Here is a 15,072-nt window from a genome sequence, read left to right on the forward strand (position 1 = left end):
ATCAGTGATAAAGTAATAATTCTCCACTTATTGTGTGTAATTTATCAATTAAACTTTATAATAGGTATATATAGAACTTGTATATAGGGTTCGCTACTGTCTGCTGTTTCAGTATCTGCAGGAGGTTCTTGAAATGGACCCTCGGTTATCGGCCGTTCCGGATATCGGCCAATTCTATTTTCACCCACTTTTTTGGCCGAAACTCTATCCCGGTTATCAGCCGTTATTTTGGAGATCGGTCATATTGGATGCATCCACCCACCGCTCCGCCGTGTTTGTGAGTCAGTCTGGCTGTGTCAGGGAGTGTAGCAGGCAGGCAGGGAGTATTGGATGCATCCACCCACCGCTCTGCCGTGTTTGTGAGTCAGTCTGGCTGTGTCAGGGAGTGTAGCAGGAAGGCAGGGAGTATTGGATGCATCCACCCACCGCTCCGCCATGTTTGTGAGTCAGTCTGGCTGTGTCAGGGAGTGTAGCAGGCAGGCAAGGAGTGTAGCAGGCATGCAGGGAGTGTAGCAGGAAGGGAGGGACTGTAGCAGGCATGCAGGGAGTGTAGCAGGCAGGCAGGGAGTGGACTGTTTTTTTGTGCAACAGGAGTGCAGTGACTCTCAAGCTGGTCCTAATGGCAGTAAAAGACAAAGAAGGGAAGTAACCCCTCTTTGCCTTCTTCCATATGCCCACAAGAGTCTTCAATAAAGGTATGTAATATTCACTTATTAGTAAAATTAGTGCTTTATATTTTTCTCATTGTTTTGTGTATGTAAAACTATAGTTAATCTTTAAAAAATGTATTTTTTATTAATATTTTTGGGGTGTCTGTAATGGATTAATTGTATTTACATTAATTCTTATGAGAAATATTATTTTGGTTTTCAGCCATTTCGGTTTTAGGCCAACCTTCTGGAACAGATTACAGTTGATAACCGAGGTTCCACTGTATTCCCCGCAGATACGGGGGGTCCTACTGTATTTTTATTTTACCTAATGCAGTATTATCCTTTCCAGAATGGGTTTTTATCGGGTCTACCGTTTCTCTTGCGCTACATGGGTGGAGTAATCTCCAGCACTAGTGGTGACTGGCTAGTTGGGCATGGTTACCTGACTATTGTTAATGCCCGCAGGATATACAGTGCTATAGGTATGTGTTAACTCACCATCCTGTGTACCTTATCTTCTCGTCTTTTCTTTAGCTAAGAAAACCAGAATGTTCAGAGGGGCTAAGACTTGACAGGCACTCATGAGCCCTGTACTTGTACTTTTATCAATTCTTAGGGGTAGAATAATAAACAGAGGGACCCAGGTATTTGGCACCCTCTTTTCGGTGTTCCGTGTTTTCAATGGCTTTCAGTTGAGACAGTGTTCATTGTGTTTGGTGTTTATACATTAGAATTACAATAGAAATGAAGGAGATAACAAAGTACGAAAGTGGGGTGCGGGTCTCCGAGCTGGCCAGGTTGTATAACAAACCCCAATCAACCATCACTACTATCTTGGCCAACAGAAAAGCAATCAAGGAAGCTGTTGTTGCGAAAGGTGCAAATGTTTTCGAAACACAGATCACAAGTACTCGAAGATGTTGAGAGACTGTTATTGGTGTGGATAAACGAAAAACAGGTATCAGGAGATAGTATCTCTCAAACAATCATGTGTGAAAAGGCAAGACAGTTGCATGATGATTTAATTGAAAAAATGCCTGCAACTAGTGGGGGTGTTATTGAATTTAAGGCCAGCAAAGGTTGGTTTGAGGGATTTAAGAATCATAGTGGCATACACAGTGTGGTAAGGCTTGGTGAGACTGCCAGTTCGGACCAAAGAGCGGCTGAAAAATATGTGCAGGAATTCAAGGAGTACATAGACACTGAAAAATTCAAACCCCAACAAGTGTTTAATTGTGACGAAACAGGCCTGTTTTGGAAGAAAATGCCGAACAGTATATACGTTACACGGGAGGAAAGAGTACTCCCAGGACACAAGCATATGAAAGACAGGGTTACTTTAATGTTGTGTAGTAATGCTAGTGGGGATTGCAATGTGAAGCCTCTACTCGTGTATCACTCTGAAACTCCCAGAGTGTTCAAGAAAAAAAGTGTCATCAAGGCTAATTTGTGTGTGATATGGAGGGCAAACAGTAAGGCATGGGTCACTAGGGACATTTTCTATGATTGGTTTTACCATGTGTTTGGCCCCACTGTGAAAAATTATCTCCTGGAAAATAAATTTGACCTTAAGTGCCACCTGGTATTAGACACTGCTCCTGGTCATCCTTCAGACTTGCCAGAGTGAATTGTGGGAGACTTTGAGTTTTATGAAAGTCAAGTTTTTGCCTCCTAATACCACTCCTCTCCTCTCCAGCCCATGGACCAGCAGGTCATTGCAAATTTCAAAAAACTGTACACAAGAGCAGTGTTTCAAAAGTGCTTTGAAGTGACATCAGACAGTCAATTGACTCTAAGAGACTTTTGGAAAGATCACTTTACTATCCTCAGTTGCATGAACCTTATAGGTAAGGCTTGGAAGAGAGTGACTAACAGGACCTTGAACTCGGCTTGGAGAAAATTGTGGCCACAGTGTGTAGAAGAGAGGGATTTTGAAGGGTTTGGGGCTAACCCTGAGAAGCCTATGCGAGTTGTGGAATCTATTGTGGCATTGGGAAAGTCCTTGGGGTTGGAGGTTAGTGGGGAGGATGTGGAAGAGTTGGTGGAGGACAACGATAAAGAACTAACCACTGATGAGCTGCTAGAGCATCTGCAACAGCAAGAGAACACAACTGAGGAAATTGCTTCAGAGAAGGGCAAAGAGAAATTGAGGAAGTTGCCTTCTTCAAAGATTAAGGAAATTTGTGCAAAGTGGGTTGACATGCAAACCTTTATGGATAAAAATCACCCTGACACAGCTGTTGCAAGCCATGCTGGTGACTTTTACAATGACAATGTTGTGGCCCATTTTAGGAAAATCTTAAAGGAATGCGAGGTACAGAGCTATATGGACAAAGGGCCAGTGACTCAAGTTGTTCCCAGTGACATTAAAAAAAGAAGGGAAGTAACCCCAGAAAAGGACTTGGTACCTAAAGTCCTTATGGAAGGGGATTCCCCTTCCAAAAAATAATACACCTCCATCTCCCCTCCTCCCATCTCATCACTACATCTTCAATAAAGGTAAGTGTCACTTATTCTTCATTTAGTACAGTATTTATTGTACATGTATCCTTGTTTTTGTCTAGGAAAATGTATATTTCATGTGAATTTTTTTTTCCATACTTTTGGGTGTCTGGAATGGATTAATTGGATTTCCATTATTTCTTATGGGGAAAATTAATTCGACTAACAATAAATTCGTCTAACGATAAGCTCTCTGAAACAGATTAATATCATTGGTTGAGGGTCCACTGTAAAGTGTGTACTGTATATGTATATTTGAGACCCAGCTATACTACTCAATTAATCCAGTGGAACCTCGACTTACGAACTTAATCTGTTCCATGACCTTGTTTGTATCCTGATTTGTTCGTATGCTTGGTCAATTTTTCTTATTTAAATTAATTGAAAAGCCATTAATCCATTCTGGCAGTATTCCTGCTCTCAGAGGCAGGAAAAATACACTTCAATATAATGCTAATATCAGCTCTGTGGCTTATTTATCTATCACAATTGATCTAATATGACATAATAAGCAATATGAATAACATAGAAACTTGATATATATACTCTAGAATGAATAAAATATGTCATTATGTGACAAGTGGAGGCAGCCATAACTGCTCCCACATTGTTGTGGTATTCACTGCCATCTTGTGACAGCCTTTCAAAGCCGTCATTTATTATAATTATTATAGTACATTATTATACGTATTATTATATTACATATTTTTATTTATAATATGTGTATTTTATTATATTATGTTATTATTATAATGGGGAAGCATTTGTGGGTGGGAGGGGATGGAAGGTATACCGGCTTAGTTTAGGGAACCGGAACACAGATCCAATTCCCTAGATCAAGAGCCCTCATTACATACGTACTAATAATAATATAAACAGCTATTGGAGGATAGATGGGCTAATGAGAGCATAGGCAATGGGGTCGAAGAAGTATGGGGTAGGTTTAAAAATGTAGTGTTAGAGTGTTCAGCAGAAGTTTGTGGTTACAGGAAAGTGGGTGCGGGAGGGAAGAGGAGCGATTGGTGGAATGATGATGTGAAGAGAGTAGTAAGGGAGAAAAAGTTAGCATATGAGAAGTTTTTACAAAGTAGAAGTGATGCAAGGAGGGAAGAGTATATGGAGAAAAAGAGAGAGGTTAAGAAAGTGGTGAAGCAATGTAAAAAGAGAGCAAATGAGAGAGTGGGTGAGATGTTATCAACAAATTTTGTTGAAAATAAGAAAAAGTTTTGGAGTGAGATTAACAAGTTAAGGAAGCCCAGAGAACAAATGGATTTGTCAGTTAAAAACAGGAGAGGAGAGTTATTAAATGGAGAGTTAGAGGTATTGGGAAGATGGAGGGAATATTTTGAGGAATTGTTAAATGTTGATGAAGATAGGGAAGCTGTGATTTCGTGTATAGAGCAAGGAGGAATAACATCTTGTAGGAGTGAGGAAGAGCCAGTTGTGAGTGTGGGGGAAGTTCGTGAGGCAGTAGGTAAAATGAAAGGGGGTAAGGCAGCCGGGATTGATGGGATAAAGATAGAAATGTTAAAAGCAGGTGGGGATATAGTTTTGGAGTGGTTGGTGCAATTATTTAATAAATGTATGGAAGAGGGTAAGGTACCTAGGGATTGGCAAAGAACATGCATAGTTCCTTTGTATAAAGGCAAAGGGGACAAAAGAGAGAGTGCAAAAATTATAGGGGGATAAGTCTGTTGAGTATACCTGGTAAAGTGTATGGTAGTTATTATTGAAAGAATTAAGAGTAAGACGGAGAATAGGATAGCAGATGAACAAGGAGGCTTTAGGAAAGGTAGGGGGTGTGTGGACCAGGTGTTTACAGTGAAACATATAAGTGAACAGTATTTAGATAAGGCTAAAGAGGTCTTTGTGGCATTTATGGATTTGGAAAAGGCATATGACAGGGTGGATAGGGGGGCAATGTGGCAGATGTTGCAGGTGTATGGTGTAGGAGGTAGGTTACTGAAAGCAGTGAAGAGTTTTTACGAGGATAGTGAGGCTCAAGTTAGAGTATGTAGGAAAGAGGGAAATTATTTCCCAGTAAAAGTAGGCCTTAGACAAGGATGTGTGATGTCACCGTGGTTGTTTAATATATTTGTAGATGGGGTTGTAAGAGAAGTAAATGCGAGGGTCTTGGCAAGAGGCGTGGAGTTAAAAGATAAAGAATCACGCATAAAGTGGGAGTTGTCACAGTTGCTCTTTGCTGATGACACCGTGCTCTTGGGAGATTCTGAAGAGAAGGTGCAGAGATTGGTGGATGAATTTGGTAAGGTGTACAAAAGAAGAAAATTAAAAGTGAATACAGGAAAGAGTAAGGTTATGAGGATAAAAAGATTAGGTGATGAAAGATTGGATATAAGATTGGAGGGAGAGAGTATGGAGGAGGTGAATGTATTCAGATATTTGGGAGTGGACGTGTCAGCTGATGGGTCTATGAAAGATGAGGTGAATCATAGAATTGATGAGAGGAAAAGGGTGAGTGGTGCACTTAGGAGTCTGTGGAGACAAAGAACTTTGTTCTTGGAGGCAAAGAGGGGAATGTATGAGAGTATAGTTTTACCAATGCTCTTATATGGGTGTGAAGCATGGGTGATGAATGTTGCAGCGAGGAGAAGGCTGGAGGCAGTGGAGATGTCATGTCTGAGGGCAATGATGGTGTGAATATAATGCAGAGAATTCATAGTTTGGATGTTAGGAGGAGGTGCGGGATTACCAAAACTGTTGTCCAGAGGGCTGAGGAAGGGTTGTTGAGGTGGTTCGGACATGTAGAGAGAATGGAGCGAAACAGAGTGACTTCAAGAGTGTATCAGTCTGTAGTGGAAGGAAGGCGGGGTAGGGGTCGGCCTAGGAAAGGTTGGAGGGAGGGGGTAAAGGAGGTTTTGTGTGCGAGGGGCTTGGACTTCCAGCAGGCATGCATGAGCGTGTTTGATAGAAGTGAATGGAGACAAATGGTTTTTAATACTTGACATGCTGTTGGAGTGTGAGCAAAGTAACATTTATGAAGGGGTTCAGGGAAACCGGCAGGCCGGACTTGAGTCCTGGAGATGGGAAGTACAGTGCCTGCACTCTGAAGGAGGGGTGTTAATGTTGCAGTTTAAAAACTGTAGTGTAAAGCACCCTTCTGGCAAGACAGTGATGGAGTGAATGATGGTGAAAGTTTTTCTTTTTCGGGCCACCCTGCCTTGGTGGGAATCGGCCAGTGTGATAATAAAATAATAATAATAATAATTATTATAACAATAATATACAATATAATAATAATAACAGTAAGGAGAAACTTCAAAAGGCCAACAGTAGTTGGCGCCACCATCAGCAAAACATTGGTAACCACTACTTTTCACCTGTCTAGACTTAAGTAATCTATAAGTATTAGGTTAAATCTGCCCAAAATGCCTCGGCAAGATAGTGGCTGACTTTGCTCCAATCATATTATGATATGTAAACACACACACTGTAACCTTTGCAAAGAAATAAATATTTTATTTATTTAAGGAACCTCCCCTGAGGGGGAAGTACGCATCCTGAAATTTCATTTCTATCCAGAAGCAAAAAATTGATCAAACGACGGTTTGTATCCTGAAAAGTTCGCATGGCGGGGAATTCGTAAGCAGAGGCTCCACTGTATATGACAGTATAAACATGTTATCAGGCTTTTATATGCATTTGAAAGTGAAGAAAGACTATGATTCACTTTTCAGCAATTTTTGCTTTACACACACACACACAGTGGTAGCCTGGAACCTAGCCTGTTGTATAAGCAGGGCCCTCCTGTATTGTATATTTATTTTTATGCCTAGCTATATTGAGCACTTAATAGTGTAAACGTGTTATCAGGTGTTCTATGCAACTGAGACTGAAAAAACCACTCTTCCACCTGCCACTGATTTTCCCTTATTGCACAGGGTTGGGAACCTAAGACCCGTACAAATGGGGCCCATGCTGTATACATATTGCATACAGGTAATTGTAATTCATTTGTAATTTTTATAGAGAAAACCCCCAGCAAAAGTAAAGTTGTACATGCAGAGCACAAGGACTAAAATAAAGCTTTTTATGAGTTCATTTCCTCTTCCAGGAAGATGTCTTGATGTTCATAAAGGGATCTTGATGCAATGAATTGGAATTACCTTCCACTTCCTTGGATCAAATCTGATTACCTCCCATTGGATGCTATAGGTTTCAGTACTTCATAATGAATAATAATAATTGGGTCAGTCCAATCACAGGTACCTGAGTCATCCTTGAGTTAAGGTCTGAAGGCACATCTCCATTGGGCTGGATATTTGTAAACCAGTGAGGATTTTTTTTTTTTTTTTTTTTTTGTAGCACGACAGAGATGTGGTATATATACATACCTTAATTGCTCAATCCTGCAAAGTTTGGCTATTGTTTCATATATTTTTATTAAAACTTTTGTATTAAACCAGATAAACTGAATATAGTACTGTTTTAACCAACAATATACAGTAGAACTCCCATATCCACAGATTCGGTATTCGCAGTTTCAGTTATCCACGGTTTGCTGTAGCCCAAAAATAACCCTTAATTATGCTTAATATTGGCCCCAAAGTGCAAAAGTAGTGATGCTGGCAGTTCTGTGAAATACTTCCCATCAGACTTGTTTTGCATAATTTATCAATTAAACTTTATCATGGGTATGTATGTAAATGAAAAATGACAAATGACTTAAATATAGGGTTTGCTACTATCCACATTTTCAGGTAATCATAGTATGTCTTAGAACATATCCCCTGCAGATACAGGGGGACTACTGTACAGTAGAAATGCATAGTAGGAACACAGACCTTTGTATCTCTTCTATCACCATTCATTATCATTTAGCTTCAAAAAAGAGTACTCAAAATGCTAATCAGGGATCAGAGGCCAAAATATTGCACTGTGAGTATTGAATCCAATTTAGCATACATTAGCTTAACAATTTCCTATAAATTCCAAATAGCATATATTCACTCTTAAAAAGCAGTGTTATCTACCTGTTACTGGAAGCAGAGTACCTCAACAGCAATGCTGGGTCCAGCTGCAGTCTTGCTGGTGGTGTCCTATGCTGGTTGTGATGCATCTTTAGCAGTGTCACTACTCTGTCTGAGTCTCTTTCTCAATGGGTCCATCACCACCAGTCTACTTGTCAACTTCACTGACATTGCTCCAAATTATTCTGGTGAGTGGTTACTTCTTCATCTCCAACTTTTCCTGCTGTTTGGTGCTTGCTTGCTTGCTTGCTATTTTTTTTTTTTTTTTACATTTTGCTGCTCGTGTTCTTTGTTTATCTTGTTTATAGATTACCATTGAGTCTTTCTCCCTATTATATGGCTATTATCATTCAAATTTCCCTAATCTCTAGTGTTTATTATCCTTAAACATTACATGCTGGCTAATGCTTGTTAGTCTTGAAACTTGCTTGTAATTGTAGATTAGTTATGGTAGCACTAGCCCTCAACAGTATTTTTTTGCTAACTAGAGGAATAGTCAAGTGAGTGAATGTTGGTGTACAGTCAAGAATATATGCTGCAGTTAAAGTTGCTGCCAGTGGTTTATTCTGGGTGTCCCTGTGGAAATAATGGAGGTGAGACATGGTGGTTCATCGTGTCACTGTTGGGGCTAATAGTGGTGAGACACGGAGTAGCCTTCGATGTAGTGGAGGGAGTGAGAGTGAGGATTTCCCAATGCCATACCAAACTTCTGAGTGTAAAACTTATTAAATACAGATTTTGCATCAACAATGCAAAGTTTAATAAGTTTAATGGTAGTAGGAACTGGCAATGGTAAATCATAATTAATGATGCAAAATTTGTATTTAATGATAAGTTTTACACTTAGAAGTTTGGTATGGCAATGGGAAATCCTCTTTCACCTGTTCTTAGTAACCTATACATGAAATTTTTTGAAACAAGGCTGCTTAACACAATCCTCCCTAATAGAGCTAAATGGTTCAGATATGTTGATATTTTGTGTCTTATGCCCAAGAATGTAGATATACACCATTTCCTTGGCAAATGAAATAGCTTAGCCCATTCTATAAACTTTACTGTTGATTTTGAAGAAAATAACTCATTGCCTTTTCTAGATGTTTTAATTATTAAGGGTAATAATGAATTCAAATTTAAAATTTACAGAAAACCCACAAATAACTTGGAGGGATATGTTGTGTATCTTTATATGTGTATGCTTCTAAACTGTTGTATTCTGAGCACCTCTGCAAAAACAGTGATAATGTGCGAGTGTGGTGAAAGTGTTGAATGATGAAAGTATTTTCTTTTTGGGGATTTTCTTTCTTTTTTTGGGTCACCCTGCCTCGGTGGGAGACGGCCGACTTGTTGAAAAAAAAAAAAAATATGAAGGAGGGGTGTTAATGTTGCAGTTTAAAAACTGTAGTGTAAAGCACCCTTCTGGCAAGACAGTGATGGAGTGAATGATGGTGAAAGTTTTTCTTTTTTGGGCCACCCTGCCTTGGTGGGAATCGGCCAGTGTGATAATAAAAAAAAAAGAATATATATGTATATATATGAGAGAGAGAGAGGGGGGGGACACCCTTGCTGAATAGGTTAAACTCGTTTGTTTGGCATGACATAAATACAAACATAGATACAGAAAGATTGTGGTCACCAGGATTCAAACCCACATTTGGAAGGTGGCATAGTTCCTATGTGACGCCTTAGCCACAGGTAGCTTGGTTACAAGCCATGTTTCTTCCTTGCACAGGTATGTACCTATGTTTGTTTCTGTGTGGTGCATTGACATAGCATTGCTTGTTGTGGTCAGAACATACAGGAGGTGAAACCATGCCTGAGGCCCACTGGTGTACCCAGTGCTAAGAAGAAACATAGTCTGTAACCAGCTTTGAGGCATCTTTGGACGAGTGGTCTAAGGGGTCATGTAGGGAAACTATACCACCTTCCAAACATGGGTTTGAATCCTGCTGTGATCTTTCTCTGTGTATACTTCTGTTTGGTGCATTGACACACACAAGCTCCTCGACTTACGATGGGGTTATATTCCAATGACCCCACCGTAAGTCGAAAATATCTTAAGTCAAATATGAATATGATGTGCTAAATAAGTAAACCAATAAATAACTACACCTACCATCCGATTTACGACCTGCTCGACTTACATCCACTCGACTTAAAACCGTGCATCTGGCAGCTGGGCTGGCTGATGCACACCACTGTACAATATTTGACGATACTCGCGGCAGCAATGCGTCATGCAGGCAGCATCAGTTTGAGTAACCCTTCCCTATCAGCAGTATCGTACTGTATTAACTGTACTAACTGGACAGTAAGTTTCACCATGGCCCCTAAGATGAAGTCTGAACCTTGCACTGGAGATTGTGGCAAGAAAGGCTCTCTCAAACTCTATTTGTTTTTACTGTTGCACATAAACCTGTCTGTATCTGTCTGCCTGTATATCTGTGTGTGTGTCTTTTTATCTGTCTGTCTACCTGTGTCTGCTTGTCTGTCTCAGAGCCACTCATTAAGAGTGTAATTGGTCTTGAAGATGCCATATTAATAATGATAATAACACAATAATAATCATTGAGGCGCATTAAATGTGTATAAAACGTTAATATAAACATTTTGCTTAATCCATATATGATTTTTTTTTCAAAATTATATAATAAACATGCTACATAGCATATAAACACATAAATTAACAAATATGAGATGTTTTCTGGTCGGCTTGACAGAGTGAACAAAAACCATTCGTGTCCGGGCTGGTAACAACAACAACAACTACGTTTGTTTACATAACTCACGAACCTTCTACACTCTCATTCTCGTTTATTCATTTAATCTTGTTTACTCACCTCTCACTCTACATTAAGACTACAGATATTTTAAGGAAAGTAATGAGTGGACACGATTATTATAGTTTAATAATATTATTATTATTAGTACATATGTATTATTGTAATAATAATAATATTATTATTATTATTTTAGGGCACTGGAGCACAGATCCACTGTATAGCACTTTGTCTGGATACAGAGATACAGAGAGAGAGAGACAGCCACATTCAGCCAACCAGCCGGATACGTATTACACATATTGCAGAGTTGTTTCTCTTTACTTAGGGTATAGGTTATACTACATTCTGGCAAGATGACACTACCAGTGGTATTCTCCCATTCCACTGTGTCGACAATACATAAAGATAGCAGTAATATATGATACTGTATGTGTTGTAAAATTTGCAATACAGTTCACTACCATGTATACATTATATCCAATACATAAATAATTAAAATATAACAGTAGAAGTAAATTAGGGTAAAAAGAATGAAATAATGATTGTACATTACAGTACTATGTAGGTAGTTTATATAGGAAAGGTTTGACATTATGCTCTACCCAGTATGTCGGCCATTTCAAAGGTTCGACTTGCATCCATTTTGACTTATGACCGGTTAATCGGAACCAAGCTTGGTCGTAAGTCGGATGGTACCTGTACTGTCACTGAATAAGTAAATAAACAAATAATTACTGTAACTAATACCAGCATTGAAAATTGAAAAAAATGTATACATGTTACGGACTTGCTACCTTCGTGCTGAGTAACTGTTAAGTTTCATCTCCAAAGAAATTACTTTTGCACCATTGTAGAGTTAAAATATCCTAAGTCAAACCATTGTAATTCAAGGAGCACCTGTATATGTATATATTTATTTATTTTATGTATACTGTACGAATGTCCACTCAACAGGGACTGTCTTTGGGATAAGTAATACATTTTCTTCGATCACAGCCTTTATTGCACCCATGGCTGTTGGTGCCATTACGAATAATCAGGTGAGTGTGGCGAGCAGTTGTGTATGTTTGCATTATACAGTACCATTAATTGCAAATAAATGGCCTCAAGCTGCCAAGTTCAACTCATGTTATTACAGTTTCTAAGTTCATGCCAAAAATTTCCTTTTCCATGCTGTTTACGTGTATATGAATTTTGATTATGCTTCAGCAAACAATGAGTCAGTGGCAGAAGGTGTTCTGGATGTGTGTGCCCCTCTATGGGATCACTGAACTTTTCTACCTCATGTTCTGCTCTGGTAGTGTTCAGCCCTGGAACTACCATGCAGTACAGCAGCCACAGGGAAGAACTATAGATGCTCCAGAACAGACTGTGATGCTCTAGCCATGACATCATCAAGGGTCATCTTAAGATCTCTACCATCCAGCTGTGTCAGCTACAAGATATTCCAGAACCTCAACAATCTAAAATGCCTAATTCTGCTGGTCTAGAGATACAATGTGCAGCACTACTTATGGAACTGTGTAATAATTTAATCGTGGAATCAGTTGCCACTATGCTCAGTTTTGAAACAAATGTACTTGATTAAACTTCAAGAAAAGCTTCTGAGACAGCCTTGCTCTTGATAAATTTATTTCCCAAGAAGAAAAATTAGTTACAATAATAGGCTAACAATGTATAATTCTTACAAAGAAATGCCTATAGCTATGCAAACATTTCAGGTAGTCTAAATTTATGTCTTGGTGCTCATCATTTAAATTATGCCAGATGGAAGGCACCTGGTGTACTTTAACCCTTGAACCATCCAAATGTTGATCTACATTTTGCTTCTAGTGTTCTGAATAATTTGAATTTTTTTGAAAACAGGGCAATTTTCTGTGTGTAATAACACCTCCAAAAAAATTTTTAGGGCCAGCACTTATCAAGATTTAAAACAGTGAAGTTGGCACTAGATGCTCTTGTTACAGATATGTTCTGTTAATTACAATTTATAGTAGTTCTTATGATTTTATAGCTAATATTAGGTAAGGGAATACCAATCATACACACACTGACAGGTGAACGTTTTCAGCTGCCTTGGTCACATACTATTGTCTAGAAATAGAGATTTTTAGAAATACTGGAGTATATGAAACTCCTTGAAGCATAGTGTCAGTGTCACTCTACACTGCTGATGGTGCAGTCACTCAATATTGCTGATTGTGCACTGCTTCCAGTGCACAATCAGCAATACATGTCAACTGGTGGGTCTAATATGCTTTCACAAATGCACTGATATTTCTACCATTTTTACAATAATTCAGTAGTCTGCATAACAGTAAATCTTTTATTTTTTGTGAACAGAAATTCAAAATGGAAACAAGCGTAATATAAGAGGGGCCTGGAGACGTGACTAATGAACAGAGAAAATGTTATTTTAGTGCTAGGAATGTTTGCATTGTTAATTCTGGACCCTATTTTGAAATTGGCCTTTGTGTATGAAATTGGCCAGATTGCCAATTTCTGGTCACTTGATTGAGTAATTGAAATCGGTAATTGGGCGGTTTCTTGTACTCGATCAATATAACAATGGAATTGGCCAAAAATAGGGCTCAAAATGGGCAAAATCACCGAGACAGCTAAATTCGCAAGAGCTTAATTCTGTAAGTTTTCCATCAAATTTCGTAGTTTTGATTTCATTATCACTGGGAAAAGATTCTCTATCATTTAATTTTTTTTTTTTTATATATACTTCAACACTGAGATCAGGTTTGTGAGCAGGGGTGTCAACAGTGAAAGGGTTAAAAAATTTGATAAACCTCATCCCCTGGTTCTTCATATACAACTTTGGTTATTCTGCATTTCTAACAAAAACAATTTTTTTTCTGTTGGGTCCCAGGCATGACATTGAAGACAGTGAACAGACAGACACTGCTGCATGGTCAGTACATGACCTCCCAGTTTCATATGGAGGTGCTCCATTCACAGACTATTTTGCTGTAATCTCTAACCACCTTTGCAACCATTGGCAACAGTGTTGGTCTCATATGACACACAAATTACATTCTATCAAACCAAGTTAAGATTTCTGGCCATCTTGTCATTTAGTGTTGAGGTTGGGAGATCACGCTCTCCCATCTTTGCATCAGGCACACTCGTCTTGCTCGTGGGTATCTCGTGGAGAGGCGCCACATTCTATTGGACTATCCAGTCCATCAATGAGCACACAATTTACCCCATTGTCACCACTCTAACGCCCTTACTTTATCTTCCCTGTTTGCTGACGGGCATGTCTGACTCGCTCTCGTTGACTTTGACAGCAACTGATTTACTATACAAACTTGGATGATGCTTCCTTTAACACTCCTCACAGCCCATTTATATCTCTACCTCTGCTCTCCTCTCCATTCTTGATACTCTTTGATCCAGCAAAACCCCCTGCCCTGCAATGCTGTATGACCCTATTATGTTTAGCACTTGTCCAGTGTGCAGGCACTTCCCTTTCCACATCCACGACTAAAATCTAGCTAAACAGTTCCCCTGAATTCGTAAGTTATCTTGCTCTTTCACACATCGTGTCCATGGAAAACAGTGTCTTATGGTAAAGAAAGGGAATTGGCAGCACTGAAAGCATCTTACTTTTCACCATTCAATAAGCGGGGCATGGAATGAGTAAGATAGGCATTTTACTCAAAAGGCAGTAATGGGGTGGTTTTGTAAAGAATATCTTTAGAGTAACTGAAATGTTATCCAGTGAAGTAGAATAATTTTTGTGACAGTAACATATGGTTTGTCTTTGTAGAAAAAAAATGATGCAAAAAGTCCCTGACCAGCCAGGCTGTGGCTCGTACATTGGATTGCCAGCAGTAACAGCCTGGTTGATCAGGCTCTGATCCACCAGGAGGCCTGGTCACAGACCAGGCCATGAGGGGGTGTTGACCCCTGGAACATACTCCAGGTAAACAGCATGATATGAGTCTTGTCTCAGGAAAGTATCGAAAACAAAGGGGGGGAAAGCATGGATGCGTGTTACTTTCGTGACGTGAAAGTAGCATCCGACATGTCACGAAAGTAGCATTCAATAAAAAATTGACATGGATGAGTGCTACTTTCGTGTCACAAAAGTAGCATCAGGCATATCACGAAAGTAGCAATGATTTTTCCATG

The 15,072-nt window shown here is 39.2% G+C and overlaps 1 protein-coding gene across 3 annotated transcripts in view; it reads left to right on the forward strand.

The window, feature by feature from the left end:
* Positions 1-12,539, forward strand: part of LOC128694732 (sialin-like) — a 48,710-nt gene extending 36,171 nt beyond the window's left edge. For 2 of the 3 annotated variants that reach the window (XM_070095910.1, XM_070095911.1), the window contains 4 exons: positions 1,003-1,135; positions 8,179-8,334; positions 11,881-11,966; positions 12,228-12,539. In XM_070095910.1, the coding sequence (XP_069952011.1) occupies positions 1,003-1,135; positions 8,179-8,334; positions 11,881-11,966; positions 12,228-12,416 (564 nt within the window). In that variant the 3' untranslated portion in view covers positions 12,417-12,539. Of the gene's footprint in view, positions 1-1,002; positions 1,136-8,178; positions 8,335-11,880; positions 11,967-12,135 lie in introns of all 3 variants that reach the window. The other variant, XM_053784996.2, reaches the window with a different exon arrangement.
* The last annotated feature ends 2,533 nt before the right edge of the window (positions 12,540-15,072 follow it).

This window comes from Cherax quadricarinatus, chromosome 51 (assembly GCF_038502225.1).
Source record: "Cherax quadricarinatus isolate ZL_2023a chromosome 51, ASM3850222v1, whole genome shotgun sequence".
NCBI lineage: Eukaryota > Metazoa > Arthropoda > Malacostraca > Decapoda > Parastacidae > Cherax > Cherax quadricarinatus.